The 17,174-nt window shown below is 42.9% G+C and overlaps 3 protein-coding genes across 3 annotated transcripts; all 3 read left to right on the top strand.

Annotated features, from left to right (window-relative positions):
- The first annotated feature begins 1,544 nt into the window (after positions 1-1,544).
- Positions 1,545-4,122, top strand: LOC116884909 (protocadherin alpha-5-like). Its single transcript, XM_032886131.1, has one exon. The coding sequence runs from the start codon at positions 1,729-1,731 to the stop codon at positions 4,120-4,122; it is 2,394 nt and encodes a 797-aa protein (XP_032742022.1). The 5' UTR covers positions 1,545-1,728.
- A 4,011-nt stretch (positions 4,123-8,133) lies between these two features.
- On the top strand, positions 8,134-11,051 carry LOC116884908 (protocadherin alpha-6-like). The gene has a single exon (XM_032886130.1). The coding sequence runs from the start codon at positions 8,556-8,558 to the stop codon at positions 11,049-11,051; it is 2,496 nt and encodes an 831-aa protein (XP_032742021.1). The 5' UTR covers positions 8,134-8,555.
- Positions 11,052-13,810: 2,759 nt separating this feature from the next.
- Positions 13,811-17,133, top strand: LOC116884706 (protocadherin alpha-7). The gene has a single exon (XM_032885894.1). The coding sequence runs from the start codon at positions 14,692-14,694 to the stop codon at positions 17,086-17,088; it is 2,397 nt and encodes a 798-aa protein (XP_032741785.1). The 5' UTR covers positions 13,811-14,691; the 3' UTR covers positions 17,089-17,133.
- The last annotated feature ends 41 nt before the right edge of the window (positions 17,134-17,174 follow it).

Genomic DNA, 17,174 nt, shown 5'->3' with positions numbered 1-17,174 from the left:
GCTCATGGATTGGCAGGATTAATATACTAAAAATGGCCATTTTACCAAAAGCGATCTACAGATTCAATGCAATCCCCATCAAAATACCAATCAAATTCTTCAGAGAGTTAGACAGAACAACTTGCAAATTCATCTGGAATAACAAAAAATCTAGGATAGCTAAAACTATCCTCAACAATAAAAAGACTTCCAGGGGAATCACTATCCCTGAACTCAAGCAGTATTACAGAGCAATAGTGATAAAAACTGTATGATATTTGTACAGGGACAGGCAGATAGACCAGTGGAATAGAATTGAAGACCCAGAAATGAACCCACACATCTGTGGTCACTTGATTTTTGACAAAGAAGCCAAAACCATCCAATGGAAAAAAGATAGCATTTTCAGCAAATGGTGCTGGTTCCCCCGTTGAAGGAATCAGAGAAAGGACTGAAAGAGCTTGAAGGGGCTTGAGACCCCATATGAACAACAATGCCAACCAATCAGAGCTTCCAGGGACTAAGCCACTACCCAAAGACTATATATGGACTGGCCCTGGGCTCCAACTTCATAGATAGCAATGAATAACCTAGTAAGGGCACCAGTGGAAGGGGAAGCCATTGGTCCTGCCAAGACTGCACCCCTAGTGAACAGGATTGTTGGGGGGAGGGTGGTAATGGGAGGAGGATGGGGAGAGAGGAACACCCATGTAGAAGGGGAGGGGGATGTTTGCCTGGAAACCAGGAAAGGTAATAACAATTGAAATGTAAATAAATATCCAATTTAATAAAGATGGAGAAAAGAAAAAAAACCAGTAAAATATTTATTTTCATTTAAAAAAAATCTTTACCTTACAGTGATACATAAAAATGGTTAGGTGCTGAAAATTACATTACAGTAATTCAACATAAAAATTGTTAGGTGCTGTAAAAGGACTAAATGTTCATTAATTTGGATAAATTTCAAAAAGGACCTTAGTATCATATTAAAACTGTTTTAATTCTTTTGAAGATAGCATCAATAAATCACAAGTACTGAACATTACAATCTAAAATATTCTGTTCAAAAATACCCAGGAAATTCATGTCCATTAGGTTAATACAGAAAAACTAAAAAACTAGGCTGTAGCTAAGTATGGAAAAGATACTATTGAGCAACAGAGACTACTGAACTAATAACTAATGAAAGTTAGTTTATCATTTTCAGTATACATTTCTCTATAAATAAATAGACAAATTATTTGGGGTGTCTGCTGACGTTGTATCCGTATGCAGTGGTATGCTCATATCGCCGTTTTACTTTAGATTGTGTTTATAAAGTCAAGCCCAATTGGGAGATCATCCGCAGAACATCTATCGGATTGGGAAGTGATGCAACTAAAATAGGAGCTTGGTTAAAAAAGTGACATCTAATCAGAAAACAGAAATGTATAGAGGCATAAAAGCATGTAATTGAAATTGAGTATTATTGAGAAATAATTCATTAATAAAAAGTGAGTAAAATGAAACAAAGTACTTACCCTTTTATCCACATGGTGTCGCTAGACACCACAAGATTTTTTTTTTAGCTTCCAACGTCAAAAGGATACAGAGAGTACATTTTACTTAGGAAAAGGATCTTCCATTTCAGGCTCTGCTACAGAAGCTCACAAAAAGCAAGGAATTCAATCTATAATAAATTGGAACGAAGTTTTCAAAGGATTTTGTGTGGTGCTGCAATAGAGATTGGAGAAGTGGAACAAGATTGCGATGGTATATTCCCAGCGAGGAAGTCCGGGATTTCGGCGCCTGCTGATCTCCTTTGTGCTTCTCGCAGCCTGGGAGGCAGGGAGCGGCCAGCTCCACTACTCCATCCCTGAGGAGGCCAAACACGGCACCTTCGTGGGCCGCATCGCGCAGGACCTGGGACTGGAGCTGACGGAGCTGGTGCCCCGTCTGTTCAGGGTGGCGTCCAAGGACCGCGGAGACCTTCTGGAGGTAAATCTGCAGAATGGCATTTTGTTTGTGAATTCTCGGATCGATCGGGAGGAGCTGTGCGGGAGGAGCGCGGAGTGCAGCATCCACCTGGAGGTGATCGTGGACAGGCCGCTGCAGGTTTTCCACGTGGAGGTGGAGGTGAGGGACATTAACGACAACCCGCCTACATTCTCCGGACCCGAACAAAGATTATTTATTTTAGAGTTAAGAATGCCTGACTCGCGGTTTCCAGTAGAGGGCGCATCTGATTTGGATGTGGGAGCCAATGCAGCCTTGAGCTATAAGGTAAATCCTAATGAATATTTCGACTTGGATGTTAAACGAAACGAAGAAGAAACAAGCATTTTGCACCTAGTTTTGAAGAAGCCGCTAGACAGAGAAGAAACTCAAGAGCATCGTTTGTTGCTGATGGCAACTGATGGAGGGAAACCTGAACTAACAGGTACTGTTCAGTTACTGATTGATGTATTGGATGCAAACGATAATGCTCCGGAGTTTGATAGATCTGTTTATAATGTCAGATTGTTAGAAAACACACCCAACGAGACGTTAGTAATTAAACTCAACGCTTCAGACGCAGATGAGGGAATTAATAAAGAAATACTGTATTTCTTCAGTAATCTTGTTCCTGATGGTGTAAAATCAAAATTTACAATAGATTCTACCAGTGGAGAAATAAAGGTTAAGGGCGAGCTGGATTACGAAGACTGTAAATTATACGAGATTAATATTGATGCAGTGGATAGAAGTTCATTCCCCCTAGCAGGACACTGCAAAGTCATAGTGAAACTCGTGGATGTAAATGATAATGTGCCTGAGATGGCCATAACCTCCATTTTTTTGCCTATCAAAGAGGACGCTCCATTGGCGACTGTCATCGCCCTGATTAGCGTGTCAGACCGTGATTCAGGCGCCAATGGGCAGGTGACCTGCTCCTTGACACCCCACATCCCCTTCAAACTGGTGTCCACTTTCAAGAATTACTATTCACTTGTGCTGGACAGAGCTCTGGACCGAGAGACCATCTCTAACTATGACGTGGTTGTGACCGCCCGGGATGGAGGCTCGCCCTCCCTGTGGGCCACGGCTAGCGTGTCTGTGGAGGTGGCTGATGTGAACGACAACGTGCCTGCGTTCGCGCAGCCCGAATACACTGTGTTTGTGAAAGAGAATAATCCGCCTGGCGCGCACATTTTCACGGTGTCAGCAGTGGACGCGGACACGCAGGAGAATGCGCTGGTGTCCTACTCGCTGGTGGAGAGGAGAGTGGGCGAGCGCTTGTTGTCGAGCTATGTGTCTGTGCACGCGGAGAGCGGCAAGGTGTTCGCGCTGCAGCCTCTGGACCATGAGGAGCTGGAGCTGCTGCAGTTCCAGGTGAGCGCGCGGGATGCTGGTGTGCCTGCCCTGGGCAGCAATGTGACTCTGCAGGTGTTTGTGCTGGATGAGAATGACAATGCACCCTCGCTCCTGGGGCCTCAGGGTGGAGGAGCAACTATTGAGTTGTTGTCCCGGTCAGTGAGTTCCGGCCATGTGGTTGCGAAGGTGCGTGCAGTGGATGCCGACTCTGGCTACAACGCGTGGTTGTCTTACGAGCTGCAGCCAGCGACAGGCGCTGTGCGCAGCCCGTTCCGCGTGGGGTTATATACTGGTGAGATCAGCACGACACGAGTTCTGGATGAAGCGGACATGCCACGCCAACGCTTGTTGGTGCTGGTGAAGGACCACGGCGAGCCACCGCTGACAGCTACGGCCACCTTTCTGGTGTCTCTAGTGGAGAACAGCCAGACACCGAAGGTCTCATCCAGAGTGTTGGTTGGAACCTCTGGTTCAGACTCCACACTGATAGATATCAACGTCTACCTGATCATCGCCATCTGCGCAGTGTCCAGCCTGTTGGTGCTCACCCTGCTGCTGTACACCGCGCTGCGCTGCTCGGCGACGCCCGCAGATGGAGCCTGTGCTCCGGGGAAGCCCATGCTGGTGTGCTCTAGTGAGGTGGGGACCTGGTCCTACTCGCAGCAGAGGCGACAGAAGGTGTGCTCTGGAGAGGGCCCACCCAAGACCGACCTCATGGCCTTCAGCCCCAGCCTACCTCAGGGACCCAGCTCTTCAGAGAATGTGAGTTTTGAGTTTTGTAAATCGTACTCACTGAATTTTTTCTCTTAATTCTTTATCATTGAATATGTAAAGTTTTGTTCCCCGTGGTTATTTTAGCTTTGAAGAATCCAACGATACACATACAATTAGCCTAGAAATTTCATAGTTAACGTTTAGCTGTACCATTCCCTATTCTTTTTTTTTTTTTTTTGGTTCTTTTTTTCGGAGCTGGGGACCGAACCCAGGGCCTTGCGCTTCCTAGGTAAGCGCTCTCCCACTGAGCTAAATCCCCAGCCCCTCCCTATTCTTTAAAGTACAAGTTTTTGGGCGTGGGGTCATGAAGAGATTGGCTCAGTGGTTAGGAGCACTTTTTTCTCGAAGAGAACCTGACTTCAATTCCCTCTACCCACACGATGGCTTATAACCATTTATAACTTCAGTTCCAGGGGAGCCAACACATGTTGACTTGTACAGACACATCACACACATACATAAATTCAGGCAAAACATTTATACACATAAAATAAAATAAATGCATTTTTAAAAGCTCTATTTTTGGACATTTCTTTGCACCAAGTATGACTCACAGTCATTGTTATTCTGTGGGAGGTTTTATTAATAAGCCCAACAACTTTCTTTCTTAACCTAAAATATTTTTGAGTCTTTTGTGGACATGTAATGTATGTGTGTGGTGTATGTGTGTGTGAGAATTTGCCTCTGCTCATGGAGGCCAGAGGGGGAGGTGCCATCACTCTCTGTTTTATTCCCCTGAGTTAGTTTCTATCACTGAACCTGGAGGTAGCCATGCGTGCTGAGGTTACACGTGTGGCTTATGGGTTCTTGGGACTTGAACTCAGATCCATCTGCTTGCATAGCAAGAAATATTTCTGTTAAGACACTTTTGTTTCTTTCCTTATTTGTTTTTCTGAGACGGAGGTGAACTATGTCACCCTACTAGCCTTGACAGTATTAGATTCCTAGGCTGGCCTCAAACTTTGAATCCTCCTGTTTTAGGCTCCCTGGTGCTGATTTACTGTCATGAGAGACCACAGTCTGCTTGTAAAATGTTTTCATGGTATATCACTGTACAAGTACACTCACATTTAATTTAGGGCACATCGTAGAACAAATTGCAAGACAAATAAAATTTTTTCTTTTTGTCAGGTTTGGGACAGGATATTACTATGTAGCCCTTGTTGGTTGGGACTCCTTATGTAAACCAGCTGGCCTGGAACTCACAAGTTTTCAATCATCTTCTTCCTCTGAGCTGAGATTAAAGGCATGAACTACCAAGCCTGGGTTAAATTATTTATTCTTAATATACTGTTTTATGATTACATCAGTATTTTTTACAACAGTCCATCAACTGTGCTTTTTTCTTTTTTGTTTGGTTGTAATTATTTTATCTTTATATAAAAGTTTAATTTATTTTTCAGTCATATTTGTATAGTAAATAATTTATTGAATCTTTATCTAAATAGATTTCTGTACCAATGTTTTAATTTTATTGATTATTTTATTTAAATTTTATCCTACTTCTCAATTTCTCCTCCACAACCCCCCTATCCCACCCCCTCTGCTTCTATGAGGGTCAACATTTTCATAATTAAAAAATTTTGTGTTAAAAATTTCATTTTAGTAGTGTTTTCACTGATAGACATAACCATTGTTTAAAATTCTTGTAATACAAAGTAGTACAGTAAAAATTTCTTTCATTCCCATCCTAGAGCATTGTGTGAATATAGAATTATTCATTTCCCACCAAAGTTTGACATTGGAATTTGAAGGAATAATGGTGTCGTTTCCCCAAAACCCGAGTGCTGTTTCACTTTAAGTTGTTTGTATTGAGTATTACGTGTGAAGTCCCTCAGCTCTGAAAGTCCGAGTGTGTTTGGTCAGAAAACACGCTCTGTGCTGCTTTACACTTTCCGTTTAGAAAAAAACAAAAATTTACTATTATGAAACTCTTCATTTGTGTTCGTTGTCTGCAGACACTGTAGTCTACCACAGGCGAGTGTCCTTGCCACTGAAAACTGAAAACTGTTTTGCTCCTCTTTTTTGTTTTGGTAAAACATGTGGGCGTAACATGCAATAACCATTATACACCTAATATAAAAATATTAGAACCCTTTTTATTTCATTTTTAAGTTTTCCTATGCATTTACTTTTACATCTATCCCTTCTAACATGCTATTTGGATATTTATAATACACCGAGCAGCCTTAGGGAGATATTAGAATTGAGAAGTCGCTTTTGCTACAGAATTAGTTTATTGCAAATACCTACCAACTTTTAGAAATCTGGTTAATTTAGTTTTGAAATATAAACTTACTGGTTAGCAAATAACTTTTTGTTTGTTTGTTTGTTTGTTTAGTTTTCCCTTTTCAAGTCCCCTTGTAACCCTGGCTGTTCTGGAACTCTGTTCTGTAGATAAGGGTGGCCTTCTACTCTCAGAGATCTGCCTGCCTCTGCCTCTGTCTCTGTCTCCCAAGTGCAGGGATTGAAGTCATGCACCATGACACCTGGGCCAGCAAATGCTGTTTTTGTTTGCACAAACTTTTGTAATGGAAAGTTTCTGGCAAAGAATGGCAAATAGATCTGAGTTAATTATTTGATGATAGCTTCTCACAAAGGGGACAGCTCTTTGTTATTGTGAGGCTTAACGTACGTCAGAATAGTGGAGAAGGTGGGATGACAGGCCACATGTGGGTACTGCTGCCTCGCTTAGATTTGAAAAGAAGTCCGATCATGCCCGGCTGATGACATTAACGGTGAAGTAATGGAAAAGCTTATATTTGTCGTGACTTTAGTGTATGATGATGATATTTTACAGGGAAAGATGGAATTATTAAAAGCCCCATCTGAGGCTGAGGGTACTGCACAGTGGTAGAGAACGTTTCAAGGCCTTAGGTTCAATTTTCAGCCAATAAAAACCAAGTTTAAGCAAAGGCCATCTTAAGGAAGAGGATAGAAGCAACCTATATTACCTTCAAATTATGATCCATCCTGAAGAATAATTGAAAATAATTATTTGGCTTATGAATTTAACATTGGCAGTGTATTACTAGAAACCAAACACCAACTGAAGATCCTATATATAGCAAATATCTTAGAAAATAATCTGATTAATTTTTAACATGGAGAAACTCTTGACAAACAGAAAATGTTGTTATGGTTAAAATGAAAAGTTGGCTTATGGTAAAGATCTAAGTCATCTGGAAGTGGCTCTAATATTAAATTTCTAGTTTAAGTAACTTAATGAATTTATACTTATAAAGACAAATATGATATATGCAAAAGATAGAGAAACTGTAGGCAGACTTTGAATAAAACCCAAAAGAAGACAGGGATAAAGATAAAAATTACCATAGTAATTTTGTTATAGTGTTTCTGTCATCAAAACAAAACACCAATTTCTGAGCCTTAAAATTATGAATTTTCTAATAATGAGTAGTAACGATTTCATGCTAAACTGACTGCTTTCAAGGAGTCAGCATATATTAATGAAATGGACGGATACATAGGAAGGTGAGATATAGATGTGGGTCTGGGAATGCACAGAAAGGTCTCAGACCCTGCAAAGCAAAGGATAATGGATAAAGTTGAGCTGTAAAGAAAAAGATCAAGTCTTTAGGAAGAGCAGAAAGGGCACCAAAAACAAGAGGATAAGAGCAGAAATTACTGTAGTAGGATACACAAATGTGAAACCAATATAAACTGAATGTTGGACAAGAAATGATGGAGAGACATTTCACAGGCACATTCCTGTATCCTACTTGCTATTCTCAATTCTGAGACCTGAACATCCAGAGATGCACAGTTTAGGGTGAAGCTGACCAATAATGAGAACACATACTATGCATTAAAATGTTGAACACACTATGCACTAAAACCATGCTAAATACTGCATGAGGGAGCCATAAGCTGTATTATATTTGTGGAACAAAGTGCCAATAATCATCGACAATCTTTTAATATTTAAAAAGTTTAGATAGTAAACTTGAAAATGTTTTAAATCATCTCAAGTTTAGATAAACTTTTAAAAAATCTCTCTCATATATATATTATGTGTACTCAAATTATGGAGAATTGCTCACCGTCTGATTTCCAAGATTAGATTATACTACATTTACTATTTTTAAACCGATGATAAAAATGTCTAAAACATTGCTAAGAATATTGTTTCTCTGTGAATAAAGACCATATTCAGTCTAAGTTACATAAAGTCATGGGAGGAGACATTGTCCTTGAAGAGTATAAACATTTGGATCATTTACTATCAAGGTAAGGTAAAGAATATTAATTAAAAGAATAACCCTTCATTGAGGCTATACGAATTCGCTTTTTACCATTTGGAGCCGCATGGTGTCGCTGTCTACCACCGAGTTCTATCTAGCCAGCGCACAAAGCTCTTTTTCTGGTAGCTGGGTCTTTCCAAGACTGCTGAATGATGGCGAATGCAGAAGAATTGAATCGATAGACTTTGAATCATACGGAATTTTATGCGGAGAAAAATAGATCTTCTAATGGAAACAAAGCAAGAAACATTCTACATGGATTTTACCACTGAAGGCAGACTGGGAACACGGTGTCTGCTGCTCTCGCTCTTGCTCCTTGCAGTCTGGGAGGCAGGGAGCGGCCAGCTCCACTACTCCGTCCCAGAGGAGGCCAAACACGGCACCTTCGTGGGCCGCATCGCGCAGGACCTGGGGTTGGAGTTAGCGGAGCTCGTGCCCCGCTTGTTCAGAGTGGCGACCAAGCATCGCGGAGACCTTCTGGAGGTAAATCTGCAGAATGGTATTTTGTTTGTGAATTCTCGGATCGACCGGGAGGAGCTGTGCGGGAGGAACGCGGAGTGCAGCATCCACCTGGAGGTGATCGTGGACCGTCCGCTGCAGGTTTTCCACGTGGAGGTGGAGGTGAGGGACATTAATGATAACGCGCCTGTGTTCTCAGTAAAGGAGCAAAGAATGTTAATTTACGAATCTAGGCTGCCAGATTCTTTGTTTCCACTAGAGGGCGCATCAGATGCTGATGTTGGATTAAATTCTATCTTGACCTATAAACTCAGTTCCAGTGAATACTTTGGACTAGATGTGAAAACAAACAGCGATGGCAACAAACAAGTTAGACTCTTGTTGAAAAAATCTTTGGACAGAGAGGATGCTCCTGAGCATAAGCTACTGCTGACAGCCACCGATGGAGGCAAGCCTGAGCTCACAGGCTCGGTTCAGCTGCTGGTCACTGTGCTGGATGTGAATGACAACGCCCCTACTTTCCAACACCCTGAGTATGAAGTGAGAATCTTGGAAAACTCAGACAACGGAACGACAGTTATTAGACTGAATGCTTCTGACAGGGATGAAGGGACGAATTCAGCAATTTCTTACTCTTTTAATAGGCTGGTGTCGCCCAGGATTCTTGACCAGTTTAGCATAGATGCAGACACAGGAGAAATCGTAATTCAAGGGAATTTGGACTTTGAGCAAGTAGATGTCTACAAAATCCACGTTGATGCGACGGACAAAGGACACCCTCCTATGGCAGGCCATTGCACTGTTTTAGTGAGGGTATTGGATGAAAATGACAATGTGCCTCAGATCACCTTGACTTCCTTATCCCTGCCTGTTCGAGAGGACGCTGCACTGGGTACTGTCATTGCTCTAATTAGCGTTTCAGATCTGGACTCTGGAGCCAATGGGCGGGTGACCTGCTCCTTGACTCCGCATGTCCCCTTCAAGCTGGTGTCCACCTTCAAGAATTACTATTCGCTTGTGCTGGACAGCGCCCTGGACCGAGAGACCACAGCTGATTATCAAGTGGTGGTGACAGCTCAGGACGGGGGTTCGCCTTCTCTGTGTACCACGGTCAGCGTGTCTGTGGAGGTGGCTGACGTGAACGACAATGCTCCTGCGTTCGCGCAGCCGGAATACACGGTGTTCGTGAAGGAGAACAACTCGCCTGGCGCGCACATCTTCACTGTGGACGCGGTGGATGCAGACGCACAGGAGAACGCGCTGGTGTCCTACTCTCTGGTGGAACGACGGGTGGGCGAGCGCTTGCTGTCGAGCTATGTGTCTGTGCACGCGGAGAGCGGCAAGGTGTTCGCACTGCAGCCTCTGGACCATGAGGAACTGGAGCTGCTGCAGTTCCAGGTGAGCGCGCGGGATGCTGGTGTGCCTGCCCTGGGCAGCAATGTGACTCTGCAGGTGTTTGTGCTGGATGAGAACGACAACGCACCCGCGCTGCTTGGACCTTGGACACAAGGATCCGGTGGTATAGTGAGCGAACTTGTGTCACCCTCAGTGGGTGCTGGCCAAGTTGTCACTAAGGTGCGTGCAGTAGATGCGGATTCTGGTTACAATGCCTGGCTATCTTATGAGCTGCATCCTTTAACAGGTGGAACACGAAGCCTGTTTCGGGTAGGTCTGTATACGGGCGAGATTAGTACCACGCGTGCCCTTGAGGAGGCAGATGCACCACGCCATCGCCTATTAGTGCTGGTGAAGGACCACGGGGAGCCAGCGCTGATGGCCACAGCCACCGTGTTAGTGTCTCTGGTTGAGAACAGCCAGACTCCAAAAGCCTCTTCGCGAGCGGCAGGCTCCACCGGCCAGGAAGTTTCTTTAGTGAATGTCAATGTGTACCTGATTATTGCCATCTGCGCGGTGTCCAGCCTGCTAGTTCTAACCCTCATGGTATACACTGCACTGCGGTGCTCAGTTCCGCCTACAGAGGGTGTGTGCGGGGCAGGGAAGCCTATGCTGGTTTGCTCTAGCGCGGTAGGGAGCTGGTCCTACTCACAACAGAGGAGACAGAAGGTTTGTTCTGGAGAGGGGCCACCTAAAACCGACCTCATGGCCTTCAGCCCGGGTCTTCCTCCTTGTCCGGTTGTGGGTGAGCATCAGGATTCAAACGAAGATCATTGCTCAAGAGTAAGTCCAAGATTTCATAACTATCTGTACGGATTAAAATTTGTATTGTTTTTCTATAGTTAATTTCATATTTTCTCATTTAAAATTTTTATTTATTACACCGGGCTAAGCATTTTAATTTCATTATTTCCCACATAATCTTCATTTGTTTTTGATCTTACATGTAAACAGAATTAAGCATTGTTATACACATTTGGCTATGAAGATTCGGCTTCACTATATAGCTTTAAAGTCAAACTCAAAATTTTATTACATTTGTCCTTTCTACCACAGAGTTTATATTGGCTTTAATATTTTTCTGAGCAATTACATAGGGTATTCAGATTTTTGTATTTTAAGACTAGGACGAGAATCATTTTGAATATATTGTTCTTTTTTTATAGGACATTTTATAGGACACAATTGGGTCATACATTCTTTCCTCTTTGCTTTTTTGTTTTTTTCCTCTCTCTGACTCTCTGTCTCTGTCTGTCTCTGTCTGTCTCTGTCTGTCTTTGTCTGTCTGTCTGTCTGTCTGTCTGTCTTTCTCTCTCTGTATGTGTACTTAACCAAAGGCATGGTAGGGAAGCAGTCTATGAATTATACTCTCTTGAATGAGTACAATGTTATTTTCTGTATTCCTTCCCTAATCACTATTAATCCTAGAGGAAGTAGAGCTTCTTTTTTTTTTAAACTGTTGATTTTTGCAGCCATTTAGGGATAAACAACAATGACTAGGTTGAGTACCTCTGGCTGAAAGAGAATGGGTGAGGGAGATTTCGTACTCTTTAATAAACTTGTTCCATCCATAGTTATTACCCAGTTTATTAGTGCACTTCATACACTATAGAAATAGTAGTTGGGGAAGCCTTAGATTTTAATCCAATAGATTCACATAAAGTCAATATTTCAGGGTTAGGCTCAGTGGTTGTTGGCTTGCCTAGCAGGTTCAAGGCCCTAGATTCTATCACTGCGAGGAAAGTCATAAAGAAACAAACATAAAGGTCAATGCACCTCCGTGATGTTGCAGTTCTCTTGCTTTGAGTTTCGTTTAATGGGTCTCCTTATGGACTACAAGCTTCTTTTTTTTCCTTTGTGTAATTATCTGCACCATTCACTATTTCTCTACACAAAAGGCATCCATGTAGTGGCTACTTTGTGAGTCTCCAGGACATCCTCCCTTGCCAAATCTCACCCCCGCTGTGTCTACTTTTGCACTATTGCATAGGCTGTATATTCTATTAGTTCTTTGTATTAAATTTGCAAAACAGAGAATATAAATAATAATATCTGTCATACAGAAAAAATATAAAAACACCTTTAAGTTGATACTTCTACGGTGCTTATAATAGTGTTTGCCAAGTAGTGACTGCTTACTCGTGAATTCCATGTCATTTTCGTTTATGTGAAGTTATTTTTTGTTTTTGTTCTTTCTGGGAAGGCCAGTATCACCCAGTTATTCTGAGCTGCCATGAACTTTTTAGTGTCATGCATTAATTTGAAAACAGTTACTTTTTAGTATTAACCATTGAAGACTTTAGCAATAGAAAAATGTTTGGATTTAAAAGGCATTCAAGACATAGAAGTGACTCCCAAGGATAGTTCTAGCTTTTTGCATTGCCGTTTCCCCCGGGAAATAGAGCACTGTAGGCTTCCATATCACCCTTTCTCTCACTTAAGAACTGCTCAGTGTCAGTATAAGGCCTAAGTTGGCGTTTGAGCTTCTGCTGTCTCCTTTTCATTTCCATTCTTGAAATGGCTTAAATCACTAATCCAGTTTTCTTTGTCCTTTGCAAGGAAGTTCAGAGTAATTTTAACACATACTCAATATAACAGCAAGATTTAAAAAAATCTTCTAAATTTTCCTATATACTTAAGAGTAAAAAATTTACTTCTGGATATAGAAGTTTGATAAAGAACACACTCTGTGCCAGGTGATGGTGGTTCACACCTTTAATCCCAGCACTGAGTTTGAGGCCAGTCTATTCTACATAGTAAGTTCCCGGATGGCCAGGGCTATACAGAGAAATGTTGTCTTGAACAACAACAACAACAACAACAACAGAAACAACAACAACAACAACAACAACAAAATGACAGTTTGTATAGATAATTATGCCTAATAACCTGAACATAGCTCACAAAAGTACTATGGCTATATTCACGAAGTAAAACATTTAAAAATGTATAGAAGGGTTTCATTTCCCAGTATCTGTTAGAAGAATGAGTAAAAATCTAACCCATGGCTTCAATTTTTTTGTATTAAAAATAAAGATATACTACATACAATGTGACAATTAGAGAACAGTGTTATGAGTCACAAAAAGGGAAAATACATAGATAGGTAAATCATGGTGTGACTGAATGCAACTGTTCTATCTCCCTAGTTGAAGGAAATGGCCAGATCAATGATGAGTCTGGTGGTTATAAAATGGAGATACCCCTTTGAGTGAAGGTTGACAATAATCAGTATTTGGGGGGAAGATATAACTAAGTAAATGGATGTGCAGCAAAATTCCAAGTGAATCTGAAAGCAGGGAGAAATCTACTTGGACTGAAGGGTATATTTTGCACAGGAGACAGTATGAGATAAGGCAAGAAAAAGTATTATGAAGAGAATCTCTTGGGTAAGTATTAGAATAATTTTTACTCTTCTCTAAAGTCATTTGAAAAGTACTAAACATTTGAGGCAATGGTAATAAAGGTGTTCATGAAGTTGACCATATGAAGAAAGTGAGGCATGAAGACAGAGTAACAAAAGGGGTTTGCAAGTGTCAAGCAGAGTGCCAGTCATTAAAACCACCCATGTGGACAGACATCAAAATTTGGAAGCCTTGGAATACACATGTAATTATTTTACTTGCATCTGGGAACAGTGGTGTGAAACATTTAAGAAACTACACTTGTTAAACTAACTCCCCAAAGATAAAATATTCAAAGACTTAATTAAAGAATTGTAGAAAATAAGATGGGTCAGCACTAATATTTAGCTAATGAAATGGGTTTATAATATGAAGAAAGAACCTACATGATATTGAAGACTGAAAACAAGCATGTAATCATATAAACAAGGTTTTGGAAGGAAAGAATAAGTAAACATGAGAACCACAAACTTATTAATCTTATAAAGAGAAATTCACAATATTTGTTTCTTAAGAAGCTACTTTAATACACAATCTTGTCTCAAAGATTCCCATCCAACTCCCATCTTTCTAGATCTCCATCCAATAAAAATATATGAAATTTTATTACCTCTTCGCCTTCTCGACATTAAAATTATTTACTAAGTTTGTCTTAAAGAGATCCTTTTAGGTTTGTTTGTATTTTAAAACAGTGTAGGAAAACTGCTTTTCTAATACAGAGCGAAACTTATGGTCAAAATTAAATAATTAAAAGCTGTTAAACATTAAAAATACCACGAAGACGCCTGAGAAATGTTGCTCTACATGTTTACAACGGAGAACATAATTTGAATTTAAAATGCACGTTTCAATGCATAACTGTAAATTTTGTAAATCTACTTACTTCTTGGGCCACATGATGTCGCTCTTAGCCACTAAATAGTCACAAAGCGAGACCATTTTCCATTAGAAAGAATCCACTGGGCTTCACTCTTCAGTTTGCTCCACAATGGCCAGCATCTCGGGACTGGAATGAAGGAATAAAAAGTCTCCAGAATTTGAGGTAACTGTCGCGCATGAGAAGAAAACGTCAGTAATTTGAAATGGTAAACCTGAGAGGATACAACTGGAAAAGCCAACAATTGCTCCTCCTCCTGATAATTCTGGCAGTCTGGGAGGCAGGGAACAGTCAGCTCCACTACTCTGTTCCCGAGGAAGCCAAACACGGCACCTTCGTGGGACGCATCGCGCAGGACCTGGGGCTGGAGTTGGCGGAGCTGGTGCCCCGCCTGTTCAGGGTGGCGTCCAAGGACCGCGGGGACCTTCTGGAGGTAAATCTGCAGAATGGTATTTTGTTTGTGAATTCTCGGATCGATCGGGAGGAGCTGTGCGGGAGGAGCGCGGAGTGCAGCATCCACCTGGAGGTGATCGTGGACAGGCCGCTGCAGGTTTTCCACGTGGAGGTAGAGGTGAGGGACATTAATGATAATCCTCCATTGTTCCCAACGACACAAAAGACTCTGTTTATTCTAGAGTCCAGACTGCTCGACTCGCGGTTTCCACTAGAGGGCGCGTCAGATGCAGATGTCGGTTCCAATGCCCTGCTGACTTACAGACTGAGCACCAATGAACATTTCTCTCTGGATGTACCGCCCAACCACGAGCAGGTGAAACCTCTTGGGCTCGTTTTGCGGAAACCTTTAGACAGAGAAGAAGCTGCAGAGATGCGCTTATTGCTCACGGCTACGGACGGAGGCAAACCAGAGCTGACCGGCACCGTTCAGTTACTCATCACAGTGCTGGATGTCAATGACAACGCTCCAGCTTTTGACAGATCTCTGTATACCGTGAAATTACCAGAAAACGTTCCAAACGGGACATTAGTAATCAAAGTCAATGCTTCAGATTTGGACGAAGGCGTCAATGGGGAAGTTATGTACTCATTTTCTAGTGATGTTTCTTCAGATATAAAATCCAAGTTTCACGTGGATGCTGTGAGTGGAGAGATTACAGTTATCGGAATTATTGATTTTGAAGAGTGCAAAGCTTACAAGATTCCATTAGAGGCACGTGATAAAGGGTTCCCACAACTGCCAGGACACTGTACTGTTCTTGTGGAAGTTGTAGATGCTAATGACAATGCCCCAGAGTTGACTATCAGTTCCTTGTCTCTCCCAGTATCTGAGGACAGTCAACCTGGAAGAGTCGTCACCTTAATTAGCGTATTTGATCGTGATTCTGGCACCAACGGGCAGGTGACCTGCTCCCTGAATCCTCACATTCCCTTCAAGCTGGTGTCCACATTCAAGAATTACTATTCACTCGTGCTGGACAGTGCCCTGGACCGAGAGACTATCTCTAACTACGATGTGGTGGTGACTGCCCGTGACGGGGGCTCGCCCTCCCTGTGGGCCACTGCCAGTGTGTCAGTAGAGGTGGCTGACGTGAATGACAATGCTCCTGCATTCGCGCAGCCCGAATACACGGTGTTTGTGAAAGAGAACAACCCTCCTGGAGCGCACATCTTCACGGTGTCTGCGGAGGATGCGGATGCACAGGAGAACGCGCTGGTGTCCTACTCGCTGGTGGAGCGGCGGGTGGGTGAGCGCTTGCTGTCGAGCTATGTATCCGTGCACTCGGAGAGCGGCAAGGTGTTCGCACTGCAACCCCTGGACCATGAGGAGCTGGAGCTGCTGCAGTTCCAGGTGAATGCGAAGGATGCTGGCGTGCCTGCCCTGGGTAGTAATGTGACTCTGCAGGTGTTTGTGCTGGATGAGAATGACAATGCACCCACGCTACTGGGGCCTTTAGCTAACGGGGCTGGTGGCACAATGAGTGAGGTAGTATCTCGGGCTCTGGTGCCTGGTCAGGTTGTGGCGAAAGTGCGTGCAGTAGATGAGGACTCTGGCTACAATGCATGGTTGTCCTATGAACTGCAGCCGGCTGCGGGTGGAGTTCGTATTCCCTTCCGTGTCGGCCTGTACACAGGAGAAATCAGCACGACACGTGCACTGGAGGAGACAGATGCATTGCGGCAGTGCTTGTTAGTGTTGGTGAAGGATCACGGAGAACCTTCTCTGACTGCCACAGCCACCGTGTTGCTTTCTCTGGTAGACAGTGGCCAAACACAGAAGGTCTCAACTAAGGTGTCAGTTGGAGCCTCCAGCGTGGATCAGGGGCTAGTGGATGTCAATGTGTACCTGATCATCGCCATCTGCGCGGTATCTAGCCTGTTGGTGCTCACCCTGCTGCTGTACACCGCGCTGCGCTGCTCGGCGACGCCCGCAGATGGAGCCTGTGCTCCGGGGAAGCCCATGCTGGTGTGCTCCAGCGCGGTGGGAAGCTGGTCGTACTCGCAGCAGAGGCGACAGAGGGTGTGCTCTGGAGAGGGTCTGCCCAAGACCGACCTCATGGCTTTCAGTCCCAGCCTACCTCAGGGTCCAAGCTCTACAGACAACGTGAGTCTTAAATATTTTTCTCTCCAGGAGTGGAAAAAATAGTTTAGCTGTATTTCATGATGTAACCTATTAATTGCAACACCAGGGAGGTTGAGGCATAAGGGAATTTAATTTTTAGCTTAATCTGG

This window comes from Rattus rattus, chromosome 15, assembly GCF_011064425.1.
Source record: "Rattus rattus isolate New Zealand chromosome 15, Rrattus_CSIRO_v1, whole genome shotgun sequence".
NCBI lineage: Eukaryota > Metazoa > Chordata > Mammalia > Rodentia > Muridae > Rattus > Rattus rattus.
The sequence above is the reverse complement of the archived record's forward strand: the minus strand, read 5'-3'. Positions and strand labels throughout refer to the sequence as shown.